This window comes from Camelina sativa, chromosome 2, assembly GCF_000633955.1.
Source record: "Camelina sativa cultivar DH55 chromosome 2, Cs, whole genome shotgun sequence".
In the NCBI taxonomy this organism is placed as follows: domain Eukaryota; kingdom Viridiplantae; phylum Streptophyta; class Magnoliopsida; order Brassicales; family Brassicaceae; genus Camelina; species Camelina sativa.
In genome coordinates, this window is record NC_025686.1 from 5,518,822 (window position 1) to 5,546,746 (window position 27,925).

Genomic DNA, 27,925 nt, shown 5'->3' on the forward strand with positions numbered 1-27,925 from the left:
GGAGGTCCAATGAACAAATCAGTCACCACTTCCATTTCATTGTCATCTATGTCCACTTCTTCAGTTGTTGTTGATGATGAAGTTCTTGCTACTATTCCTCTTCCTCCCATCTCACACTTCATTTCACACATTTCCTCAAAATTAAAACTCTCGTTTCGAAAAAAGAGATGATTTCATAATAATAGAATTAGAGAACAAATGATCAGTACGATAGTAGTTGTAGAGAAGCCGTATGTTATTACTTTAATATTAATACGTACCTTCTCCATCAGCATTTTATTTTCTGCAACGAGGTTCCTCTCCTAAAATATTGACAAGAAAACGAAAAATATGGTTTAACTATTTAATTAAGGAATACTGTATGTTTATATAGTACCTAGCCATTTGAAAAAGCTACAAGTGTTACCTTTTCTTTTAACTTCTCAATTTCTTCGCGTAATAATTGATACTGAAATAAAGAAGTCAAATAGCTAAATTAGTTGGTAAAGCAAGTGCATATATAAGAACTCTCAAAAAATATATCTTTTTTTTTTTTTGAGAAAACATAAAAGATGTCTTCCAAACAAGATGGCTCATAAAAGATAACATCTAATGTAGTTTTCTTATCACATATGCATGCCTCCAAGTGTGTGCAGGTGTGTGCATTTGTGTTGTTTATAGGACGGTCCCATGATTATATGATCTAGTTTCTTGATAATAATATGATGAAACAATAATAATATGATGATAGGAGTAAACATTTTATTTTCATCTAAACAATGATATGATCACATTTATGTAAGTTACCTTTTTGGCTCTTATTTTCATTAAGCTTCGGTCCAACTGGTTCTCCAATTGTTGTAACTCTTCTATAGAAGATGCGTCAAGTCCTTCTCCCATCATTTTTCTGCAAATGTATTTATATATGTTAAATAGACACTTACAATGACTATATCATTTTCCATTCATAACTAAATATCCATAAATATTTTGAATCAAAACCTTGTCGAAATCTCCAAATGTTCGATCTTTCTCGCCAAGCCATAGGTTTCATCCTTCGATTGCTGTCAATAAGGTTTACTCATGTGAAATGCAAAACATATTTTCTCAAACATAAATTTGTAAATACAAAATTATTCTCATCCATGTTCGATTAATATATAAGGTATATATTTTTGGCATGTATATAGTATTTGATGGAAGTCGATATATATTTTATATTTAGGTGAGTTCTTAATAGGTATATTTTTCGTAAATGTAACTATGCATCTATAAAAGAGTTATTTTATTCAAATGGAAAAATAAACCATGATATACACTAGCAAATATAGAAAGTCCAATTACCTGTGAGTTATCATTTCTCTTATGGTTAGACCCAAGATCTTGTATTCGCTTCTGATATCTTTCTACTGTTTTTGGTATACTGAAAATTTCAAAACTCAAATCAGTATTTCAAAATCAACAAAAAAAAAAATCAAACCAAAGGAGATAATATTAAGAAGCAAAAGTCTAAGCTATATTTCTCAAACACTAATTATAAGACAAAAGTATTATATATATAACATCGAATTTTTAAGGATATACATAACAATTTCATATATATATATATATATATATATATATATATAATGTGATCTATTAAAAGTTATATCAATCTTCTGCTAATCTTTGGAATTAATGGAGTAAAGAATCAATATATAACCAAAAGATAATAGTACATATTTAAAATGTTGAAAATTAATTCTAAGAGATCGTCTAGCTAGTCATGTGGATATGACTTAATTAAGTAATAAATAAGCTGGTTAACAGGTAGCTAATTGTGATATAAACTCCTCTCTGCTTACTTAAGAAGATTATCATTTGTTTTTTGTCTAATAAAGTATGTACATAAGATTAAATAATCATATAATTAGCATACAATGTAAATTATGGCTACACAAATATATAGTAATAAATATAGAAAGCATAGAAAGAATCAACATATTCTGATCTAGACACATGCTAATGACTCCTTCACTGTCATCACTGATATAAAGAGTCCTTTGTACTCTGCGGGTGAAAAGTGTGGCAAATGCGTCTGTGTTACCACAATATACATACATAGATCTTATATCATGTACATAGATACATGCATCCACATATACACACATTCAAAATAATATAATATAAAATAGCAGAATAAACTATGGATCTAACTGGTATTACCGTATTAGTGGAATGGCAGAATATATAGTGGCGATGTAAAAAAAAAAAAACGTTGCTATTTTTCAAATTTTCGATTTTGGTTTAGAAATTTCTCTTTTCCCAAAAAGACACTGAAACGTTGGTCAGCTATTTATTGACCACTACATATAAAAATAAATTCAAATATAAAATAAAATTTGAAAAGGGACATAAATTTTTCACCAAAAATGTCATTGATTACCATTTTATTCTTGTAGTATTACATAGTATGGTCGAGTATAATAAATAGATACTCATAATCATACCCGACTGTTAATGTAGATGTGTACATATAAATGAAATGTACATGATTTATATGCATCATATATAGTGCAATACTTAGCTTCCCGTGACATCAGAATACTCAAATCTAATCAGTATTGATTAATTAGTGTAAACACCATTAATTCAAATTACAAGATATAACTAAATTCATGCATATATGTTGTGGGATATTTCTCCACATATGTGAATATAAGAAGTTTAACCCCATATAATTCAGAAAATAAACTTTGAAAATACATCAATTATATTCAAATATACGTACGTACACAATACATGTGCTTGAGTGTTATTATTATTATCTTTTTTTGACATCATGTGCTTGAGTGTTTTTTTTTTTGTGTCAATAATGTGCTTGAGTGTTTGTACAGTAGTAACTGTTTGTAACTAGTATATGTATGCGTGTATCTGTGGATCTGTATGTGTGTGTAAGTTCTCCCTAAATTGTATAAACACACACACAAGAACAACATATAATATAGGAAACCTGTACACCTCTAAATAAGGATATATTGTTTTCCCCAAATCTGGTTAAATATGAAAGTGAAAATGGAATCTAACTTTATTGTCTAATTTGAGTAAGAACACTGTGCTTAAACTTACTGCTACATGAACTATAGTTAAATATCATTTCAAGTTTTAAATATCATTCTTTTGTTTACTGGAATTTTTTGTCAGTTTGTCCGAACTATCTCATAACTATTTACAAACTTTATTTTGCATTTCCAAGATGAAACCATGTGCGAATCACGTTTAAATCTAGAATCCTAACTTTTCTATTTCTGATTCTTTCTCTTAAAAATCAAGAATCTTCATTTTAACACGCATAAACCAACCAGTATCAATCGATCGAGTCTAGGAAAAGGAAAAAAAATGATGGACAAACTAATTAATATCATGGATTTCAGTAAATTATTCATATATGAAAATATCAATCCTGATGCATCGGATCAATATATAAGAAATGAGTATATACATAAAACGTATATAGATGTAGAAAATATACCTGGAGGAGCTAGAGAACTCATAGAGTTTGCCTCTAGGAGAGAAGATGATTAGGGCAACTTCAGCATCACAAAGGACTGATAATTCAAAGGCTTTCTTCAAAAGTCCATTTCTTCTCTTGGAGAAAGTCACTTGCCTGCTCGTTGCGTTCTCTATCCGCTTCATCTCTGTCTTTCCCCTCACCATTCTCCTAATTTAAGTAACCCTAATTCATAATCAGCACTTTAATTTTGAATTTTCCTTCTCTTTCCATGAAAAAAAGTTCTTGATTTCAGTAAAATTAGATGGAAGCTATATTATTGAATTTTATGTAGAAATCCACAGCAAACATGAAGAACAATAACAATTAAACAGAGAAAGATCAATAAGAAATTTAGCTAGGACAGAGTTGAGAAAGAAAAGAAAAGATTACCTTCTTTCTTTTTGTGTATGCTTTTTGAATGATTTGTGTCTCTAATTAAGAGAAAGGTGAGCCAGAGAGAGAGTCTTTTAGGTAGAGTCGGCAAGAGAGAAATGGAGAATTCTTGGAAACCCTAAATTTATGAAATCAGGAGCCAATGAAAAAATATGTGAGAAAAAATCTTTAATTTATTCTTCTATCCGTAAAATGACAATCTACAATTTGGGGTTATATATTGGGTTATATATTTTATCCATTGTCATTTTTTCTATATACATATGATAGTCTATAACCCTAGACCAGAGTGCTTATTAAAGTACATGGGTATTACTTAATTATAGAAACAGCATTACAAGATATCCATTCTTCTTTTGGTAAAAGTTTTATATTACAAGAGCAAAAAATTTGGTGGAGAATATATTCCAAAAGATATATGGTTATTTTAATCGTTAGATGATTGTTTTTCGTAGCGTTACATATATATATACAGTAGACTCTACAAAAGAAACTAGGCATTAAGATAATTTTATTTTTACGATGAATATAGATATACGAAAGTTTTTAATTAAGTTTGTTCTTGAAAAATAAACTTTAAAAGTGATTTGCTCAAGCACCAATTGCTAATATTTTGTTATTCCAAGTGATTATTTTTATACTATAATACAACCATGTACGTTATCACTGACCTCATCAGCGTAATAAGAAGACAACATGGATTTTTAAAGCTAACGGGTAAGATCAAGACACGTGTGCATTATTACCGACAACCTACAGTTCCGGTGTCTGTCAAAGTGAGTTAGTTAAGCTAATGCACTTAAAGACAGGCAGCAACCCTGTCGGTTGCAAGCTCCTCTCGGACAAGAATCTTCGTCACATTCGCCGTTTGATCTCAGTTTACCAGAAAACCATTTCGAGGAACATTCTTTTTTGGTATGAAGAGGAACATTTTTTTTGTAAACAATTTACTGACTATAATTTAAAAGAGTATACATTTATGAAAGAGTAATATCAACTGTTGAAAATGATAGACTTATAGTGATCGAATCTGAAGGTAAATATTTGTTTTGCATGAATACAAATAGTTTTAACGTTTCTATTATGCTCAGATATTGTATTTTATATATATATATATATATTTGGATACGTGAATGTGACCATGTCTTAGTCATACTTAGGACTTACATAAAATAAAATGGTAGTATATAAAACCGTGTGGATTGTGAAATATAAACAAATTCCCAATAGAGAGGTGACGTTTAGCTCAGTTGCGACCATTTTCTCAGATGTGATACCACACAAATTAAGTCTGTTGAGTTAGTCACAAATGTGAGCAAACGCGATTTGTAAAAAAAAACACAAGCTATCATTTTAATACATATAATGCACAGATATATTCCAAATTAAAACTTCTTACTATTTCTGACATATATATTAAATCTCTGCAAATAGAGATGTTCGTTCGTACGAGCATTGTTATTAAAAACGAAACCACAATCTTATACGCGCCTGCAGTGATAATATAAACGAATAAAACAATGCTACGTTTTATGACTTCCGTACGAATTCACATGGCCACTCTTTATCTTCTCTTCTTTATTTGCACTCATGGTCATGGGTCATGGCATTAGCAACTCCCTTCCTTGATCCTAATTTCTCTACCCACTTCCTCATTTTTTTTACTTTATTCTTCTCTTTGGCCTAATTTATTATTTTTATACCGTAATTATTGTTCTACTAGCACTTAGCAGGTGCTTAGCCACTATTGGATGCCTTAATTTTTTCAACTAATTAGCATTTATTCTGATTCATCTTTTTAAATCTCGGTTACAGGTGTTGCACGCTGTGAGGACCACAAGCCTTTGCCCACAACATGTTATTGTTTTGTTTTTGCTATAAAAATGATTTGGGGAATCCATATTTTATTGGTTAGGCTTAATGGCTTTGTTTTCTTATGTAAACATATCTCAGCTTTAAGTTGTAAATTATACGTCATTTTTTTTTTGACATCTTTAAGTTGTAAACTTAAACAATTCGTAGTTGTATTTTTTTAAGAGATACTTTTTTTTTGTTCTATAATGAGCTTTTATTTCATCGACAAAGTTGAATTAATTAGTGTAATTTTTTCATGTCAGAAGAGTCAGCAAACCCTGATTTCGACCTTCGTGTGGGAGGTTAGAAAATCAAAATGTGGTTTTGGTTTGGACCACTATGAAAATGTGATGACTTTGGACCACTATGCCAGATAGGTATGAATAAATGAGTCTTTTTATTAGACTATATTTATAAATCTGTTAGCAAGTAAAGCTTTCGTATAAAAAAAATATCATGTAAATTCATTTATTTATCTTTTACTTTTATGATTAGTAACGTGTTTGTTGACGTGTACTCCTTCCGATCGTGAATATCTGTCGTTTTACAAGTTTCACACAAATTAAGGAGGTTTGTGTAAAGACTATTGTAACCTCCTTAATTTGTGTCTAATCATTATTTAGTCAAATATTACTGCTGATCCCAATCTTCTTTATTCTTAATAATTTAATAAGTGCACAAGTTCGCATGCAGCCATGGAAACGTATTTATATACGTAGTTATTGTTTGTAGTCAAAATTATGTGTTTTTGATATGCAAATAAAGTAATACACGTAACAAGTAAGATTTTGTTGTTAAAATTCTTCTAAAAATTTGAAAATGGAGCCAAAACAAAAATTAAAATTAGTATTGGAGCCAAATCTGAAACTAGTCATCACTAATGATGCTTGTATATATATATCCGTAAAAAAAGAAGCAATGATGGAAACTTTATATTGTGTCATACACGTAGAAAAACACATAAATATTAAATATAGTCAATTGTTAGCAATATCTAGAATCACTCATTGAACAACACATAGAATTCTGAACTTGTTGACTAAAAATAATAGAAGGGTAAATAAGTCATTTTAGAGTGATACTTACATGGGTAAGTGAGAACGTCAGATATTTTGACAAAAAAAAAATCTAAAACGACAGATATTCACGATCGGAGGGAGTATTTGATTTCACATTTGTTTGATTTACTCTGGTTATTAGATGTCTCGTTGACAATTAAAGAAAGGCTGGTGCAGGAAAAAACTTACAAGATTATAATTAAGCATAAAAACAAAAAAAAACTTAAAATGATATAACCACATATATGAATACTGGGACAAAAAAATATATGAGCACAAGTCTTTGATTGTTTTTTTTTTAATGTGGTTACTATGATACGTATAATAGATGAAATTGAACATATATGCTTTCATTGGAATTAAGAATTTAAACAAAATAATTTAACCAAAAATAATGTAACTCAAATTCTTTTTGTTGTTAAAGTTGCGGAATCCTAATTTGTGTCTTTGAGCTTAATTTGGTCTATTTATGTTATCTCCATTCCTTTTTTTCTTTATCAAACTGATAATTTTCATTAAAACTAAGTCTCACACTCACTCAAAAGAGGAGGCATTACAACCCAAATAAAGGGGAAATAAAAGATAACAAGGCAAGAAGTGCCCATACAAACTCCAGAAGAGTATAAACTAAGGGCAAGAAACAGTTTTCTCCATTCCTTTAATAATACAGGACAACCACACCAAAAAACTTTCGTATTAATGGGGTAGTTGTGTACTTGGTAGTAAATTAGTAACAAGAAGCCGCATAACTGTTTCCTAATCGAGAATCAGTACCATATACAGTAAAACTTCTATAAATTAATAATGTGGGGACTTTGAAATTTTATTAATTTATAATGATATAATTTATCTATAAATTAATAATTATTAATTTATCGTATCAATTAATAAATAATAATTTATAGAAATATTTATACAAAGTACAATATTATTCATTACGTTAACTTTTAAAATATTTCTAAATGTAAATTTGGAATTTTTTCCTTAAAATTATTTACTTTTTTAGAATTTTTCTTTATTTAAAATTCCTTATACTTTGATATAACATATTCAATTATGTTAACTTTCATATTTCTATAGAAGCTGTGTCTTTATTTGTAGACACGAACGTGAACGTACGAGCTACTCTCGTCTACTATTTTTTTTCTTCATACAAAATTTTAGTTATAGCTTCTCATCTAAAAGGTGTTGCAAAAGCAACCATGACAGACCAAATACGCAAAGAGTTATGTGAGTACAAAAGAGATCATACCAAATGTATTCAAAATGAGTTGCAATTGTGGATTCAAGAAAAATTACAAATACGAGTTAGCCAAGGTACAATCTCAAACACACTCAAACGATCAGATAAATATCTTTCCACCAATCTGGAATCCAGAAAAGATATCAAACGTCAAAACCAGCAAAATATCCAGAGATGGAGAAAGTTCTTTTTGAATGGTTTCTTCAATACCAAGATCGTGTGAATATGACCGGATAATTAATTTTAGAGAAGGCAAAAAAAACTATGAAACTTGTATACCCGGAACAAGATTTTGAGCACCAATTTTCTCAAGGCTGGCTTGAAAAATTCAAATTAGGACACGGTATCAAGTCATTTTGTCGGTTTGGAGAAAGCGGTTCAGTTGATGTTGAAGACATGGAAAAGAAACTGGAAGATATAAGAGAAAAGATAGATAAGTTTTCTAAGAAAGATGTTTTTAATATGGATGAAACTGGTTTGTTTTATAGGTTACAAGCTGATCATTCTCTTGCTACAAAACAACTTGAAGGAAAAAACAAGACAAAGAAAGGTTAACGGTTGTTATTTGCTGTAACGAGGATGGGTCTGAAAAAATTCCCTTATGGATTATTGGAAAATATGCAAAGCCGCGCTGCTTCAAGAATGTCAACATGAATAACTTGAATTGTCATTATCATGCCAACAAAAGAGCTTGGATGACAAGTGTAATTTTTGAAGAATATATTCGCTGGTTTGATCAGAGAATGCATGGTAGAAGGGTTTTGTTTGTGATAGAGAATTGCCAAGCACATCCAAGAAATATTGAAGGATTACCTAATGTTTAGTTGTTTTTCTTGCCACCTAACATGACGTCAAAAATCCAACCTTGTGATGCTGGAATAATAAGAGCTTTTAAAATGCATTATCGAAGGAGATTTTACCGTAAGGTTTTAGAAGGATATGAGTTGGGACAATCTGATCCAGCTAAGATCAATGTTTTGCATGCTATCAATTTTGCGGTCGCTGCTTGGACAACTAATGTTCATTGAGAGACAATAGCAAATTGTTTTCGACATTGTAAAATTCGTTCAAGGATGTCGTATCAAGGAATTCAGAAGAGGAATCAGTTTGTGAAGATGGTATGCAGGAACTTGAAGTGGTGATTAATAATCTTGGATATCAATATAAAATGGATGTCAATAGTCTACTCAACTATCCAGGTGAAAATGATGCATGCTCAGAAGTTCAGAGTTTAGAAAAGATTGTGGCTTCTGTCATTAATGTTGATGAAGAAGCTGAAGACGATAATGTGGAAACTTTGGAACCAGTTACACGTAAAGAAGCAATTATCGCATATAGAACTCTTCACAATTTTTGGATGCAAATCGAGAAGACAACACCAGGAGTTTTTGATGCAATAAGAAAAATTAGAGATGAACTCCAACGAGATTCCAACTTCAAGAAAAGACAAACAACACTAGATTCATATTTTACAAAATTGCCTTAGTATTTATGCCTAAGATTTATGATTATTAATTTATGATATTATTTGGACTATATTTTACATGGAGATTTCAAAAAAAATTATTATCTTATTATCTTATTGAATTTTGTTATTTTTTATGCTGGCCCGACTTAGAACTAGCAAAATTTATTAATTTATAGTGTTTATTAATTTATAAAGTATTAATTTATAGAGGTTTTACTGTATAGTTTTGGTATAATTGAATGACTCCAAAGTCAAAAAACTAATATACTATTCGTTCTAGATCTAAGAAATGCAATATTGACTAAGATCATAGGTTAAAGCTTGATAAATATATTATTGATGTTTTTATTGAATTTTAAATTGTATTATAGTTTATACTATTTGTATTTTATAATTAAGACATGTTATTTTGTTATGTAACCAATATGCAATACATTTACTATGGAATTTGTGATTGCAAAATAGAGTGTTGATATTTTGAGTTCCTCATAAATCTTGAAGACAAGTTGAACATTATCCTTCTTCATATTGGGTGGCTTGCCTTTTTGTTATTTCTAGGTCTTATATTACAGCTTACACATCAAGTGTTCTTGTTGCATTTGGATTATGGTATTCGCTTTCAAAGAAGACGTTGAGTGGTTGTGGGTTAGCTGGTCCAAATGATATAGGATAGATGCGTGTATAAAATCTGTCAAATTATTCATGAAAAGTAATATAAAAATTGGTTATGTTTATGAAATGTGATTTGTTGGAATATGGGATTGTGTAGTTGATGTTGTTTTTATTTGTCGGTATTTGAGCTTTATATTAAAGTGTGAGTTTAGGAGAGTTTAGATATTAGTATATTTTATGGAAATCTTTGGTAATTTAGTTTGGACATAAAAATAAGGTAGGACTTCAATTAAGCATAGATGTCATTAGAGAAAATTTTTAAATTTTAAAATCTAAGAAAGTTGTATGTAAGTTGTAATAGGTTGATTTTGAAAATGTTTGTTTTAGGGACAATAGAGATGTATCTTCAAAAAAAAAATGTAAGATACATATCATATAGTATTTAAATTTAAAATTTAGAATTAAGCTTTTCTAATAATATTAATTTTTTTTTTTTATACATACAACAATAACAACCAACTAACAAAAAACACAAAAAATGTATAATATTTAAGAAAGAGTGAAAGAGAATGAAAAAATGAATATTCATAGGATGGGAAGTCATGGGAGTTACAATTTAGAAACAAAAAGTATGGGAGTTAATTGTAATTTATTATGTGTTGAATAAAATTGAATAGAGAAATATAGTTAATGCAAATTTATTTTATTTTAGTTTTTATATTAAAGTGTGAGTTAAATGTATATAATTAAATGTGTTTTATTTATGGTTTAATTGATTTTTTTATTTGAGCTTTATATTAAAGTGTGAGTTAAACTTCTATGATTAATGTGTTTTATTTGTGATTTAATTGGAGAATTTTTTCTACATTAAGTCATGAGTTAAATTAAATGTGTTTTATTTGAAAAAATCTATATTAAGTCATGAGTTAAATTAAATGTGTTATATTTGTGGTTTATTTGAAAAAAAATTTTGTTCAATGACAAAATGTGTTTTATTTATGATTTAATTGGAAATATTTTTTTTAGTTTTATATTAAAGTTTGATTTCAATCTATAATCAAACTTTTAAAATAATATTTAATTTGTTTTTTTTAACACATACCACAATAACCAACCAACCAACCAACAAAAAAAACACAAAAATGTATAATATCTAAGATGAAGTGGAAGAGAATGAGAGAATGAAAAATGAGTATTTATAAGATGAGAAGTGATGAAAGTTACAGTTTAGAAACTAAAAAGTATGGGAGTTAATTCTAATTTATTGTGTGTTGAATAAAATTGAGTGGAGAAATAAAGTTAAGGCAAATTTATTTTATTTCATTTTTAATATTAATGTGTGAGTTAAATGTATATGATTAAATGTGTTTTATTTATGTTTTTATTGAATTTATTTTATTTTATTTTAGATTTATATTAAAGTGTGAGCTAAATTTATATTATTAAAAGTGTTTTATGTATGGTTTAATTGGAAATAATTTTATCAATTTTATATTATAGTGTGAGTTAAATTTATATGATTGAATGTATTTTATTTCTGGTTTCATTAGAAATAGTTTTTTAGTTTCATATGACAAAATGTGTTTTATTTATGGTTTAATTGGAATTTTTTTTTTTTCAGTTGTAATATTAAAGTGTGAGTTAAATGTATATGATTAAATGTGTTTTATTTATCGTTATGATTGAACCTTTTTACTTTATATTAAAGTGTGAGTTAAATTTAAATAATTGAATGTGTTTTATTTGTGGTTTAATTGGAAACGTTTTTTCAGTTTTATATTAAATTATGAGTTAAATGTATAAGATAAAATGTGTTTTACTTATGGTTGAATTGAATTTTTCTTTAGGTTTATATTAAAGTTTAATTTTAAAGTGTATGATTAAATGTCTTATTTTTGGATTAACTGAAAATATTTTCTTTTAGTTTTACATTTAAAGTGTGAGTTATATTTATTTGATTAAATATGTTTTATTGGTAGTTTAGTTAATTTTTTTGGTGAATAAGTTTTTTGGAAAAGTTTCAGTTTTACAGTAGCTGTGGAAGAAAGTTTTAGGAGGTATCATACTTTATTAATTTAACGAATTGAACTTATTATAATATTTTCAATGTAAAGAAACTTATAAGAAATTTGAGTTTGTTTGACGAAAAAAGAAAAGAAATTGGTGTTAATGTTTCATTCTTTTTTTTCTTTTTTTTGTATAAATGCACCCAGTAAAAGCTTTAACAAAATTATTTCGTCTAATATAATTACTTTTAGTTTTTGTTTTAAAATTGGTGGATTAAGAAAAAAATTTATTTTTGCAGAAATGAGAAGTAAAATTTTTTTTCCAGGATAGGTGTTAAAGTGTATGATTAAATGTCTTATTTGTGGATTAATTGAAAATATTTTTTTTTAGTTTTATATTTAAAATGTGAGTTATATGTATTTGATTAAATGTGTTTTATTTGTAGTTTAGTTAAAATTTTAGTGAATAAGTTTTTTAGACAGGTGCCAGATTTACAGTAGCTATATGTCAAGCTGTGGAAGAATTGAGATGTTGAGATTCCTTTCGACTCGGGTGATTCAAAATCTTGCGGAATTAAATAGATAAGGGGGAAGGGGTGGGGAAGAGAGAGATGCGAGGAAGAGAAGAAATCGGAACTCAGAGATTCCGTCGGTTTTTTTTTGAGAAGTCGACAAAATTATGTGGCCCATTAATGATTTACAGTCTATTATCAATTGACTTAAACATGAAATAAAACATTTTTTTTTACAAACATGAAATAAAGCATTTTTTTTTTGACAAACATTAAATAAAAAAATTATTAAAGAAAAAAACAGAGGATTTAGAGATGCCACATAGTAGATAGATAGAGCTTCTTAGAGAGTGTAATTAATTAGGCTTATATTTTTTGTGATTTTTTAACTTTTTCATTCAATAACAGCCTATTTACTTGTCCATTATTAACACATTTGTCTGATTTGGCATGCTCGTACTGGGATTGTGACTTGTGATTTTATTTTCTTGGCATGCTTATTCTTGTTCAAGCCTACGATATCCACCTGGTCTTGCCAACGCCATATGCATGCTATTTTTTTTTTACATTTTTGGAAATAATTTATTGGATCAAAACTATAGACCTTAAAACACAAGAAACAAAATTGAGCCAAAACAATAATAATGAACGTTGAGCAAAAAGCAGACGGATCGAACAAACCAAAATTTTTCATAAGCTTTGAATGGAAGTAGATGTGCCAATGATTTTGTTTTTTTGGTTCCAAATAGTGATTATATATATATATATATATATATATATTCTGAAATAATAATTAAAAAGTAAATTTTTAACTTTTACTATTACTTTAAATTTCAATGAAAATATTTTTTTTTACACTTTCATTTTCTTAAACATATGTTTATATTAAAGTCAAATAAATACTGAAAGGAAAAAAAAACTATTTCATAGATTCCTCCAAAACATTTAATAGATTCCTCCAAACTATTTAATAGATTCCTCCAAACTATTTTCATAGATTCCTCCTATATTGTTTAAACACTTGTATATTTCCCTTTTTTGTTGGTCAAAATGAAACACACATGTACATATAAATTTTCGTGTAGGGACTAAAATAAAATATAGCACTTACTAATTCTTTCAAAAATGTATAAAATTATTTCAAAAATTTTACTGGGTTATATATATCAAGTAATTTTAATATTTTATAAACGCAAAAAAAAAAAAAAAACTATGAATAAAAAACAATTAAAAGATGACTTTTTATTTAGGACGGTGTTATGATAAGAAATTAAGATTATTGTAATTAGAGAAGATACGCACTAAAGATACCATATACAAACCGTATTGGTCTAATGTGACCATAATCTTCCTCATAAATCAAATACCGAATCAAAATCGAACCAACTGATGATAGTCACTAAAATTTCATCCATACCGGAATTATGATTTGGTACATACCGGTTTAATTCAGTATCACAACCTTACCATAAAAGTTTCATTCTCAAAAATATAAATTAAATCCTCTTTTGCACTCTCTCTCGCTCGCTTCCTCTTTCGATTTGGATCAGAGAAAAAAAAAAAAAAAAACATTTCTTCGGAAATTTCAATTTTTGTTTCTTCTTCCTTCCATCGAGAATTTGACTTTTGATTCGGTTTGATCATCATCATCATCAATGGCGACCGCTTCATCGTCTTCTCCTCCTCCGCCGTCAGACTCGCCGAGCGAAGAGACGCAGACGAATCAAGAAGCGATGATACAACAAGATGTGCCAAAGGAAACTACTACTACCACCACTACGGAGGAGGAGGAGGTTTTGTATAAGACGAAATCGATTCAGTTCCTTGGACGAACCACTCCTATCATCCTCCAAAACGAAAATGGACCTTGTCCTTTGTTAGCAATTTGTATGTTCCTTCCTTCCTTCCTCATCCATTTTCGTTTTCACCTTAGGGTTGGTTAAAAACTTCTATTAGGGGTTAGGGAAAGTGGAATTGATTCGTTTAGATCGTTGATTGTTTAGGTTATCGTTACTAATTTTGTGGAATTTGTGAGAGAAATCGAAGAATCGGTGATTAGGTTTGCTGGTTCCGTACAATGTAAAATCGTTGATTTGATGCTTAGTGTGCCGATCATCAGATTTTTTTTGGTAGCTTCTCTTAGAAATGACGATAACTTTTTTCAAAGTGTGTGAGTTTAAGAGCTAAGGAGTGTATATTCGTATATGTTAACCCTTTTGAAACTTTGTCTGCCTCATAATGCATTGATTGTTGGATGCAACAGGTAATGTTCTTCTCTTGAGAAACAACTTGAATCTAAATCCGGACTGTTATGAGGTGTCGCAAGAGAGATTGATGTCTCTCGTGGTCGACAGACTGATTGATTCCAATAGTAAAGTCAATGTAATAAGCTCATGTTCTTTATAATTTATCTTAATGGCCTGAATTTATTTGGATGAACTTAAAGTTTTTTTTATTTCGAAATGGCAGAACAAAGATGAAGGATATATTGAGAATCAACAACAGAACATTGCTGATGCAATTGATCTTCTTCCACGCCTTACGACTGGAATTGATGTCAATATTAAATTCAGGAGGTTAATAATTTGTCATCTGTTTCTCCTTCTACTATGTAGTAATTGCTATCATAACCATATGATTCTTTTTACCTGGTTGCAGGATTGATGATTTTGAGTTTACACCTGAATGTGCAATATTTGATTTACTAGACATTCCTTTATATCATGGATGGATAGTTGATCCCCAGGTATATCCTTTTGTTTCATTCTTTATCTGAATGGTTCCATTTGTTCATTAGTATAGGCCGTTGACATATCTTTTATTTCTTTCTTGTTCTTTTGTGTGTGGATGTTTGATATGTGGGGTCGTTTTCTCTTTTTTATCTTCTTGAGAGTTGAGAAACAAAACATAGGCTACTTTATTCTTTATATCCATTGTTTGGCTTGTTATGGAGTGGAACAGTGGTCAAGAGCACTTCTTAAAAAGATGGTGTCTTTATCAATCCTGGGTCTCTAGTAAACGAATTGATTTAATTGCTTCCCCTGTGCATACCTACAGGATGTCGAAGCAGCCAATGCAATTGGCAGCAAGTCATATAATGCTCTAATGGGTGAGCTAGTTGCACTGGAGACGCAGAATGTAGAGGCTCGAGGTGATCAAAATCCTGGAGAAGATTCTGTTGATTTTGCTGCGGCAACTACTGCAGCTTTAGGGGTCCCTTCACCATGTCTTTTGAAAACAAGATCTTTTGATGAATCTCCACCTGCTGCTGCAGAGCTTCACAGAATGAGAAAGGGTGATCTTGAAGAAGAAACAGAGTTGTTGCAAGCCTTGCAATTATCACAAGGGCAGGGTAATGATTCAGCTCCAAACACTCACGAATACTCAACCAATCAAGACTCTGCGTTCACATTTTCAGATGCAAGTCCAACTAGTACCCATTGTACTAATATCAGTCAGCTAGAACAGTTCAAATCTGATGATGATAAAGCATCAGAAAATGATAGGAATATGATCAAAGTTGGGGAATTTCAACCATCAATTACAACCAAAAGTGAGGATCATAACCATGTTCAATTATCTTCTAAGGAACCTGAATGTGAAGCGGCTTTTGATGTTGAGAATGTGAGTAGCAGCAAAGGGGCCATTGTCGATGCAACTTCTTCTGAGGGACTCTCTGTGGATAAGGCTAATATGGAGTCAACCAAAATGGAACAAAGTTCTGAGAGTTTACTCAAGTCTGATGCAGCTTCTATTGGTCCAGGTAGTTTTTGCTCTTTCATAGAAGAAGTAACCTTATAGATGTCTCTTTACATAATTAAACCTCTTCTGCATCTTATATACGTGTACTGGCTAAATTTGCAAAATATTAGATACAAAAATTCTCACGCAAATGCCTGTTTTATCTCCAGATATTAGTTGCACATCTCACCATGACGATGTACCCAATGCTTTTACCTCCCCCGTATCTACGGATGAACCTATGTATGAAGGTGAGGAATGTGTAAACACAGTGGCTCCAGTTTGTGCAGACAAAGAACCCGTTTACGAAGGTGAGTCACTTCTTGGTAAAAGGGTTGGGAAGAATGTTGGTGATTGTTCTTCTGAAGGGAGGGCTATGGATGGGCTCTCTGCAAAAGAAGGTAAAACTCTATCTGATCTACTTGAGATAAGCTTTCTATGCTCTTATTCACATGTTTCCATATATTCTTGATATTCAATATTTGTTCTCGAGTTTTTCAGGTGAACTAATCAGGAACTTTATGAAGAATAGTGCCAGTCAATTAACCTTTTGTGGGTGCGTGGTCTTATTCATGGTTGAGAATTTATATTCTTTCATTGACTACACTGCTCTTATCTTACATTTTATCATTGATCATATCTTATAGTCTCTTTCGCTTGCAAGAGGGTCTTAAAGAACGTGAACTCTGTGTTTTTTTCCGCAACAATCATTTCTGCACCATGTTCAAGGTTAGCTTGATTTGTAGACGTTTCCATCTTTTGGGTTGTAACAGGTTAATTCCAATTGTATACATCGTTTTGCTGTCTTTTTTGTCAGTATGAAGGTGAACTTTATCTTTTGGCTACAGATCAAGGTTACCTGAATCAGCCTGATTTGGTTTGGGAAAAATTAAACGAGGTATCGGCAAAGTTACTTATTCAGTATTTGTCATAGCTATTAACTTTGGCCTTTAAGGAGATAAATTTTGCCCACAATCTCTTTAGCGCTATGGCTTGTTGTGACCACTATTAACATGCAATCTGGTTACAGGTTAATGGCGACACTGCATTCATGACTGCCACCTTCAAGGACTTCAAAGTTGACAGCAGCACAGGTGGCGCAAGTGGCACATGGGATGAAAGAAACGCAGTCACAAATACTGCTGTATGTTTTCGTTATTACATAGTCATTTTTATTTATGCAAGATCTTTTTTAATCATTTGTTTTAATCTATTGGTTGTCTCTCATAGGATTACCTTGCCAGCATCAACAATGTGGCGGACACAGACATAGATGTCAAGTAATTATCACATACCTTTCTTTGACCACTAACCCACTGTCTCTCACCAAGAATACAATTTGTTATAAATGTCCTCTTTAAAACATGTTTTTATGATTGTTTGATTTCCATGGTACTATGCAGCTCTGATCTACAACTGGCAATAGCTTTGCAACAACAAGAGTTCGAGGACCAGAGCCCACGCAGTAACCCAACTCCACAACCAACAGGTGTTGCTTCCTCACGATTGGTCACTGGTCCACAGGTATTTGATTACTACTCATAACACTATAATATCTTGGGAAAAAAAATTGAATAGTATATTCTAGAAAAGCAGGTATTTTGAGAAAACGGTAAATTATGATGTGACTTGCACATTGCAATATTATACTACAATGATCAAGAATCTCATTGAAAAGGTACCATGAATGTTTCCATGAATGTTAATGATCAGTTATTGTACTGAACATTGCAGGTACCAAGGAGCAGCCATAGGCCATCATCAGCTGCGTCTTCTAGACATGACGGCAAATCCCCTAAAGATAAAGATAGCAAATGTAGAGTCATGTAAATCCTCGTGTCACTTCTGTAAATTCCAAACTTTTTTTTTTTTCTCTCTAACTAATTTTAAGCTTTTTAATTTGTCTGGTTTTAACTTTTAACTCGAAAAAAAATTAAATAAACTGTAATTGCGCTTTGCTTAAACTAATTTTTGTTGCTCATAAATCAGAGCTTTTTCTTTTTATCCTTGTGTGTTGTGAGAACTGAGAATTACCATTTCGCTTGTCTGTGATCGCCGTTAGTAATTTTTTTTGACGGAGAGTAAACGGCGATTGTGTGTGATGTTATTTCATGTTTTTAGTACTATAATATAATTCTGCTTAGCCAGCTCGGTTTGGCTAATCTCCCAACTTTTCCAAGCTGCTAATCGGAGAATGTGATTGTTAATAACTTATTAGTACTATTTAGCTAATCATATTTGACTAATTACAATAATAAACTAATAAAATCCTACAGATTAGTTCCCAGTCCATCCATCTACTATTTCAAATGTGAAAGCTCTTTAGAAACAAACAACGTCAACTTTTCTTCATTTTTGCTTTGTCTTTCTGTATAATGTGCTAGGACCACGACTGATAATTTGAATCCACTAGAGATGTTAATTAAAGAAGATTTCAACTACGAAATTTCATTACATAAAATATCATAAGGAAGATTCCATTATAATAATGTCATAATCTATATATACATTTACGATGTACATTTTGGGCTCTACCCTTTTATTTATACTTATTAAAAAACTTATTTACAAAATTAATCCCTAAAAAATTTTCAAAAATAGCAGAACTTCAGATTTTGTTTCCTAAATATTTTACATTCTATTACAACTAAAAAATATTACAGCAAAATCAATATGGAAATAAAAAATATAATATATTTAACCACACCATCTATTGTGTTTTGAAGTTATTCTATCTCTGAATCATTTGCAAACAAAGAAAACAACAATTTGATTCCCATTTTGTTTTTCAATACCTGTGAACTTTGATTCTTAACGCAAGAAGAACTTTGATTTACATTTATTTAAATATTATAATTAATATATATAAACTTAAAAACATTTTAAAATATAACAAATCTGTAAAATTAAAAAAGTTTAAAATATTATATAATATGGCTATATAGTATATGAGTTATAAAGAGGACATGTTGGAATTAATAAAATATCATTAAATTTGTGCTAACACGAGTTAAATCCTCATTTTATTATTTTTCAACACTATTAGTATTAGAATATTTGACTTATAAAATCAAGTTGATTTAACTAAGATTGTGTAAAATAATTAAATCATTGGAACAATGTGACTTAATCCTAGTGTATAAATGACTTATTATGTATTTAGATCCCTTATTTTTTTGTTATAATAATTAAAAATCAAAATAGAATCTCAAACACTAAACAAAACAAACTAAATATAATAACCAAATGGTCATGAAGTATATTGCGGGTTAAAAATTAATATAAACATTTAGCCGTACAAACTGCCGGAAAATTTAGTTATTCTTCTATTTACAAAACATCTAATGTTTAACAAACAAATACAACATAAAATATAAATAATAATAAAAATTATATGGACGGATGTACCGCGGATTAAAATCTAGTATTTTTAAAAAAAAACTATGCTCCTATATGATTTAATTCAATGATTGTGTCGAATATTTACTTGTTAGTTGTTCACCCTCTTGTTGTTCATATAGCTCCAATCAAATTGAAGTTACATCAAATGAGGGACCAGAGGAATATACAGTTTCTATAGCAGCCCTATATCAGAAGAAGTGGAAGTCTTCTTAGTCGTCACTTAAATACAAATAAATTTATTTTGCCATTAGTGTTTGATTAAAGCAAAATAATTACCAAAATACAAATAGTGGTCATTAAATGGTAGAACGGTTCAACAACGGCAGCCCAAAAAATCTTTAAATATTGTTCCAGCTCCCTTTTTTTCCGATTCTTCCGTTTCAAGTCAACCTTACCCTTCGTTTCCTCCCACCTTCTTCTTCTTCTTCTTCTTCTTCTTCTTCACCAAAATAAAAAAATCTGAATTCCCCACATTTTTAGATCCCCCATTTAATTCTTAGATTTGAATCGAGTTTGTATATTCTCAAAGTTTTATCCTTTTTATTTATTTATTTGTTTACACTTGATCTCTCGATTACAGCCCACCAAGTGATCGATCTTTTGTCTCACTGAAACTGGGTTATGCTTAAGATTTGATCTGCTTTACTGAAAGTTTCCAACTTTGGGGTGTTTTTGATATTGTTTCTATGGCGTATCATCCGGTTTATACTGAGACGATGTCAATGGGAGGAGGGTCAAGCCACGGGTTTGGCCAGCAATTCGTGCCTTTTGCTACGAGTAGTGGCTCTTTGAGGGTTGAGTTGTTACATGGTAACTTAGACATTTGGGTTAAGGAAGCTAAACATCTTCCTAACATGGATGGTTTCCATAACAGACTTGGTGGGATGTTATCTGGGTTGGGAAGGAGGAACAGTACTAAAGTGGAAGGTGAGAAGTCTTCAAAGATCACAAGTGATCCTTATGTCACTGTCTCTATCTCTGGTGCTGTCATTGGTAGAACTTTCGTGATTAGCAACAGTGAGAATCCTGTTTGGATGCAGCATTTTGATGTACCCGTGGCTCATAGTGCTGCTGAAGTGCATTTTGTGGTGAAAGATAGTGATATTATTGGTTCACAGATCATGGGAGCTGTTGGTATCCCTACTGAGCAGTTGTGTTCAGGGAATAGAATCGAAGGGCTGTTTCCTATACTTAACAGTAGTGGGAAGCCTTGTAAAGCTGGTGCTGTGTTGGGTTTGTCTATTCAGTACACTCCTATGGAAAGAATGAGACTTTACCAAATGGGTGTTGGTTTTGGTAATGACTGTGTTGGAGTTCCTGGAACATACTTCCCTTTGAGGAAAGGTGGTAGGGTTACTCTGTATCAGGATGCTCATGTTGATGACGGTACTCTTCCGAGTGTACATCTCGATGGTGGGATTCAGTATAGACATGGAAAGTGCTGGGAGGATATGGCTGATGCAATAAGACAGGCAAGGAGGTTGATTTATATCACAGGTTGGTCAGTTTTCCATCCGGTTAGGCTGGTTCGTGAGAACAATGATCCGACCAAAGGTACACTAGGGGATTTGCTTAAAGACAAATCTCAAGAAGGTGTTAGAGTGTTGGTTTTGGTGTGGGATGATCCAACTTCAAGGAGCCTTCTGGGATTCAAAACAGTAAGAATCTACATAACTCTGTTTTCTCTGCTTCAGACATTCTATTTTTGTTTACCATAATATCAAGTTTACAGATATATCTCACATTGTGTATCCTATGAACTATATGCTAGCAGATTGGCATTTGGGTATAGTAAAAGGTTTCCATAAAGCTTATGGAGCTACATATATCTAGATATCCACACTAGATTTCTCTTGTCTTTTCATTTGGATCTAAAGCTATCCCTTTAATTCTAGGCAGCTTCTTTGTGCGCCAATCTGAATGGTCTAATGTTTTCTTCCTAACTTTTCATAGAGAAGGTTGTTTTAGTTGCATTTTCTAATTTCCTCTCTGATTTTGATAGTTAGTTGTAAGACTTTTTCCATTTATCTTGTTTGAAAGTATGTTTTAGCTTCTCTGTTTGCGTGCATGTTAAATGTATAAGATGTGAAAGTCTGTTCTTAATTTTTCAGTTTTCACATAGGTGTTTTCTCTGTGTTTCTATTTAATCCGCTTACTATTCTGGATCCTGAATTCTGACACTTTTAGTTTGCTCCAATTAGACCATTTTACATGACTCCACTAACTGAAGCAACAATACTTCCATCGTTTTAATGAACACTGGTATTTTGTTGCATGTAGCAAGGAGTTATGAACACTAGCGATGAGGAGACTCGCCGTTTTTTCAAGCATTCGTCCGTGCAGGTTCTCCTTTGTCCCAGATCTGGGGGGAAAGGTCACAGCTTCATAAAAAAATCTGTAAGATGTTCATTAGTCATTAGTTACTGCATTACTTCTTAACCCCCGTGTGTTGAGCTTCATTTACTGAAATTTGAGTGTCATTATGATGATCAGGAAGTCGGAACAATCTACACCCATCATCAAAAAACTGTGATTGTAGATGCTGATGCAGCTCAGAACAGAAGAAAGATCGTAGCATTTGTTGGAGGGCTAGATTTGTGCAACGGACGATTTGATACTCCCAAGCATTCTCTCTTCAGGACATTAAAGACACTCCATAAAGATGACTTCCATAACCCAAATTTTGTGGTAGAACATTTAAGAAAAATCCTGTTTGGTTCTTGTAGATTAAACTATTCTTGATCTGTGTAAATAATCTTCTTTTCGTAATAGACTACTGCGGATGATGGACCAAGAGAACCATGGCATGATCTTCACAGCAAGATTGACGGTCCAGCTGCATATGATGTGCTTGCTAATTTTGAGGAACGCTGGCTAAAAGCTTCTAAACCTCGCGGAATTGGGAAGCTAAGATCGTCTTCTGATGATTCTTTGCTTAGGATAGACAGAATTCCCGACATCATGGGACTTTCTGAAGCTTCTTCTGTTAATGATAATGATCCAGAGTCTTGGCATGTTCAGGTAATGCAGCAAGTCTCACTTGTTCAAATTACATCATTATGCTTATTAATTTATTATCATGATAACTCATGATGCATTATGGTTATATGTGGTGCTGACGAAAAGAATCCCATTTCTTTCCATGAATTAATCATCAGATTTTCCGTTCAATTGATTCAAGTTCGGTCAAAGGGTTTCCGAAGGATCCAAAGGAAGCTACTGGAAGAGTAAGTACAACTCGGAACAGTTTTAGCTTGTCACTTTCAATCACCATCATGTTGCTATATTCTCTACTGATTGTGTATATATGAACAGAATCTTCTTTGTGGGAAGAATATTCTCATAGATATGAGCATACACGCAGCTTATGTTAAGGCTATACGGTCAGCTCAGCACTTCATCTACATTGAGAACCAATATTTTCTTGGATCATCATTCAACTGGGATTCGAACAAGGACTTGGGTAAGAAAATTGAAAGCTTTTGTAGGCAAGCTCAGTAATAATAACTAGGAGTTTTGGCATTGCAGGTGCTAATAATCTTATCCCGATGGAAATCGCACTTAAGATTGCTAATAAGATTAGAGCAAGGGAGAAGTTTGCTGCTTATATTGTCATTCCAATGTGGCCTGAAGGTGCTCCAACAAGTAACCCTATTCAGAGAATTCTCTACTGGCAGGTAAATAATTTATCAGTTATCTGCTAAAAATCAGATCTTGACGTAAAATCTTGCCTTGTTCATACCGGATCTTTTCATAATCTCTGCAGCACAAAACAATGCAAATGATGTATCAAACCATCCACAAGGCACTTGTTGAAGTTGGTCTTGATGGCCAGCTTGAGCCACAAGACTTTTTGAACTTTTTCTGTCTTGGAACCAGAGAGGTCTCTGATGGAACAGTTAGCGTATATAATAGTCCACGGACTCCACCTCAGCCAAATGCAAATGCAAATGCTTCACAGGTATACAAATATAGTTGTCTACTTTTGAAATCTTCGATTTTGGTTCAATGGGCTTGTTTACTCACTGAAACAACAAACAAATCTAGGTGCAAGCTTTGAAGAGTCGGAGATTCATGATATATGTTCATTCCAAAGGTATGGTGGTGGATGATGAATTTGTCTTAATTGGTTCTGCGAATATCAACCAGAGATCCTTGGAAGGAACTAGAGACACTGAAATCGCCATGGGAGGGTATCAGCCTCACCATTCATGGGCTATGAAAGGTTCTCGTCCTCGTGGTCAGGTAAAAAACTTTCGAATTAAGACTTTTTTGCTTTTCAATCTGGGCTAGCATTCTATGACGACAAACTAGATACCCACCAATGTACGTACCCAAAAACATGTCTGAAACCTGGCCTGTCCCAATTTCTTGCAGATTTTTGGATATAGAATGTCGTTATGGGCAGAACATCTAGGGTTTCTAGAGCAAGGTTTCGAGGAACCAGAGAACATGGAATGCGTAAGACGAGTAAGGCAATTGAGTGAGCTCAATTGGAGACAGTATGCAGCAGAGGAGGTAACAGAGATGCAAGGTCATCTTCTCAAGTATCCAGTACACGTTGATAGAACAGGCAAAGTGAGTTCTCTTCCTGGATGCGAGACATTCCCAGATCTCGGTGGCAAGGTCATAGGCTCGTTCCTTGCGCTCCAAGAAAATCTCACCATCTAAAATATGCCTTTGTAAGGACAAAACTTGTTCTTTGTTTCTTCCACTTCAAAAATAGTTCTCTGAGTGTGATCTGAATGCAAAGTGTACCTTTAGGGTCTACGAGCTGTAAATTTATTTTTTTACAATTATTTCAACTGATGATCTGTCATAGTGTGTTTTGGACTTTTTCTACTGCTTCTTCCAATTTGCGTTATTTCAGGGTTTGTTTTTTTTTCATAAAATATATTTATTATTTGTATTCTTGTTTGAGCAAAACTGCAAAAGTAACCCCTCCGAGTCTACAAAAACAAAAACAAAATTAGATAAAAAAAGTTTCTCTTTATTAATTAAGATGTTGAAAACAAGTACAAGAACCAAGGCATAACTAATCAACTATAAACACTAAATGTGTTCTTGAGTCGGTAGTTGTGGTTTCACTAAACCTTTTGTACTTGTTCCTTATTTTTCGTGTTCTTTCTCTCTTTGAGAAGTTGCTTATTTATAAGATTACTTAACTCTAATTACTTGTAGAATCTTATTTTTTATTTCTTTTCTTTCATAACTTTTCATTTTATTTATGGTTAGTTTCTAGTTGTTTATCAGTTGTTAGCTCTCCATCATAAGGGACTAGGCTTATATGTCAGGTAGGCATTTTTGCAGGTTGTTTAAGATCTTTTGGAGGTTGTTTTGAACTTTCCATCAAATGAACTGATCTTTTTAATAACCGGTTAAATTTCATAAATAACCTTCTAAATCCTTTAAACAACTCACCACATGATTTAACCGTTGTACATTGATAAGTCGATCAATTATTTTTACCCAACAATTCTCAACACAATTATTTACAATTAAATTATAGTGTATACCTATAATAATTTAAATAATTGAATAGAAAGATAATAAATATTATAAAGTGAAAAACAATCTTTACTCGAGAATCATGATATGACAATATGAAGTTTAATAAGACATTGTTTTGACTTTTGAGATGAATAAATTGTCACAAACTTTCAAAGATTGGCATGATTTCCCTAGGTTACTAAATAATTTTATTAGTTTTAAAATAGTCTTTTTCCAAAAATAATTCGCCAGTTGAAATTTAAAACTAATTATTTAGTTCTTTAGTTATAACCATTTTAATTTTTAAAGAATTTATTTGTCCTTTTTCACCGATTGAAAAGTTTTCATTTTCTTTTACGAGGTACATTGTACATATATAAAAATGATCATATGACAATGATCTTTAACCAAAGTGTTGTAGTGACAATTAAATTAAGTACTACTACTCTGATAGACCTAAATTATAAACAAGTTTTCCATACCATGAGCACAAGTCAAATTTGTAAGATTTTAAACTTAGTGTAAATTAAAAAAAAAAAAAAGAGATTTTTAACACTAGATATAGAACTCTCATTTAAAATATGGGTATGATTGGTAACCAAAAACAAAGTGGTACAAATGTACAGCTTTGATTTTTTACCAATCACAAAAACTTTACTAAACACTTTATTAAAAACTTTACTCTCAGCTTTTTTGTACCGCTTTCATGTACAGCTTTTTCTTACAGCTTTTTCTTACAGCTTTGCACTATTCCGTAAAAGCTTACAGCTTTTTTGTACAGCTTTGGATACGTTACCAATCAGACCCTATATCAGGCCATCTTTATAGGCATATCTTTATAGGTGTTCTTGGGCTTATTTTAATTCTAAAAAATTCAAAATTGGGCTTAGATCATAAAAATTGTTCTTATTTGAGAACTGTTATTTGGTGTGTTCTTCTGTGACGTGTTCAATTTTAATTGGAAAGATATTTTTGGCAAACGAGAGAATACTCTCGTTTCATTTTCTTCGATATTGTCGAGCTAGGGTATCATTCGTTGGAGCTTTGGCATGGATTTATCAATCAATCCAACCACCACCGGCTAAAATCGTCGGCCGTGACATCGCCGAGGATCAAACTGAGAGACGGAAGACATCTTGCTTACAAGGAATTCGGAATCCCTAGAGACGAAGCTAAGTTCAAGATCATATTTATCCATGGCTTCGATTCTTGTATGCACGACTCGCCTTTCGCCCATTTCTTATCGCCGGTAAGTTTTCCGGTCAAGTCTCTGATTACCCATTTGTCCAATCACTGATTCCGTGTAGTATAAATGTTAAAGAATAGGTGTTTTAACATTGATCTTGTAAAACAATGGCTAAGATGTGTTGTGAAGTTGTGGGACGTTTTGTTTTGGTTGTGGACTTTGTTAACAGGTTGGAGTATGTGAGCTACCACACCTTTAAGCAAGTAAGCGACTACACCTTTAATCTTTTTCTTTGCTTAGATTTGTAGCAAATTATGAAACTGCGAATTTGCTTAGATTTGTAGCAAATCTTTATGTTAAAGCTGAGAATTTGATGTTGTTTCTTGTTTGTATCCATGAACATCAATCAAATTAAGATCACGAAGCTATACCATGGTAGTTAAAATTGTGATGATTGTATCAGGCTTTGGCTGCATTTGAAATGGCTCTGCAGCACAACCCAAAGAACACAGAAGTTTCTAGAAAGATCAAGAGGCTCGGTCAGTTGCAGAAAGACAAACAGAGAGCTCAAGAACTCGAGACTCTGAGATCTAATGTTGACATGGCCAAGCATCTTGAAAGTTTTAAATCTGAAATGGTTAGTCCTGTTTTTTTATTTATCCAAGTGTAATTCCAGTGAATCAGTATAAGCCTTTCTCGTTGCGTATAATTTATTGTTCCAACTCAGATTCTAGAATCGATTTTGTCTCCATATGAATGAATGAATACTTGCAGTCTGATACCTATGGAACTGAAGACTGTTGGAAAGAGATGTTTTCTTTTATTGTTGAGACAATGGAAACAGCTGTGAAGTCGTGACACGAGACATCTAAGGTCGATACTAGAGGAACTGAAGACTGTTGGAAAGAGATGTTTTCTTTTATCTTTCTGGTATCTTTGTTCAGTTTGAATCTCCCTCTATTCGAAAAGTTTGGTTCATCCCTAGCTCAAACGAAAAGGGCCAAACTTTGTGCAGGTTCTTTCTCTGACACTTATTCTTCTTGTTTTTACAATGGGATTTAAGAATTTGATGAAGTACCCATGACTTCACACAAGTTGTTGTATTTTCTTGTTTGTATCAAAGATTCAAACTTTTGTATCTAAGAGTTGGAGTTTTGATTTTAGGGAACCGCAAGCTCTGGATATCGGTGCACAAATCACAAGCTAGAATTCTTGTTTCTTGACTATTGTGAAGTGAAGACTGCAGCATCTGAGATAGTTAAGATCAATCTAATTGCTATATGCAAAGCACTACTACTTAGGTTTTGAGTTTTTACAATATCATATGAATCTTTAGTAAGTGATTCCTCCTTTTAAGTTTTTATAAAAACTATGTATGAGTGTAGAATCAATGATAATAATAGTAAATTTCTTTATTGAGTCATTTGGTTTTGGATTTTTCAAATTTTC

The 27,925-nt window shown here is 31.7% G+C and overlaps 4 protein-coding genes across 5 annotated transcripts; 3 read left to right on the forward strand and 1 right to left on the reverse strand.

Annotated features, from left to right (window-relative positions):
• Positions 1 to 4,099, reverse strand: LOC104718099 (agamous-like MADS-box protein AGL14; the record flags this gene model as incomplete). 2 transcript variants are annotated; one of them, XM_019231727.1, is given in 8 exon segments in its annotated part: positions 1 to 116; positions 261 to 302; positions 407 to 448; positions 787 to 886; positions 982 to 1,043; positions 1,324 to 1,402; positions 3,491 to 3,679; positions 3,902 to 4,099. In XM_019231727.1, coding segments are annotated over 7 exon segments (626 nt in total), but the record flags the coding sequence as incomplete, so codon positions are not given.
• Positions 14,174 to 18,325, forward strand: LOC104718107 (ubiquitin carboxyl-terminal hydrolase MINDY-1-like). The gene is made up of 13 exons (XM_010435784.2): positions 14,174 to 14,544; positions 14,921 to 15,039; positions 15,127 to 15,233; positions 15,316 to 15,403; positions 15,715 to 16,420; positions 16,569 to 16,799; positions 16,900 to 16,954; positions 17,046 to 17,127; positions 17,216 to 17,296; positions 17,429 to 17,542; positions 17,629 to 17,678; positions 17,802 to 17,922; positions 18,133 to 18,325. Exons 1-13 carry the CDS (start codon positions 14,313 to 14,315, stop codon positions 18,226 to 18,228), a joined length of 2,082 nt encoding a protein of 693 aa, XP_010434086.1. The 5' UTR covers positions 14,174 to 14,312; the 3' UTR covers positions 18,229 to 18,325.
• On the forward strand, positions 20,136 to 24,664 carry LOC104718115 (phospholipase D gamma 1). The gene is made up of 10 exons (XM_010435793.2): positions 20,136 to 21,458; positions 22,081 to 22,197; positions 22,294 to 22,488; positions 22,573 to 22,821; positions 22,959 to 23,027; positions 23,116 to 23,263; positions 23,329 to 23,477; positions 23,567 to 23,761; positions 23,848 to 24,045; positions 24,178 to 24,664. Exons 1-10 carry the CDS (start codon positions 20,487 to 20,489, stop codon positions 24,469 to 24,471), a joined length of 2,586 nt encoding a protein of 861 aa, XP_010434095.1. The 5' UTR covers positions 20,136 to 20,486; the 3' UTR covers positions 24,472 to 24,664.
• Positions 26,221 to 27,899, forward strand: LOC104718125. The gene is made up of 5 exons (XM_010435803.2): positions 26,221 to 26,539; positions 26,706 to 26,739; positions 26,940 to 27,113; positions 27,251 to 27,491; positions 27,641 to 27,899. Exons 1-4 carry the CDS (start codon positions 26,487 to 26,489, stop codon positions 27,332 to 27,334), a joined length of 345 nt encoding a protein of 114 aa, XP_010434105.1. The 5' UTR covers positions 26,221 to 26,486; the 3' UTR covers positions 27,335 to 27,491; positions 27,641 to 27,899.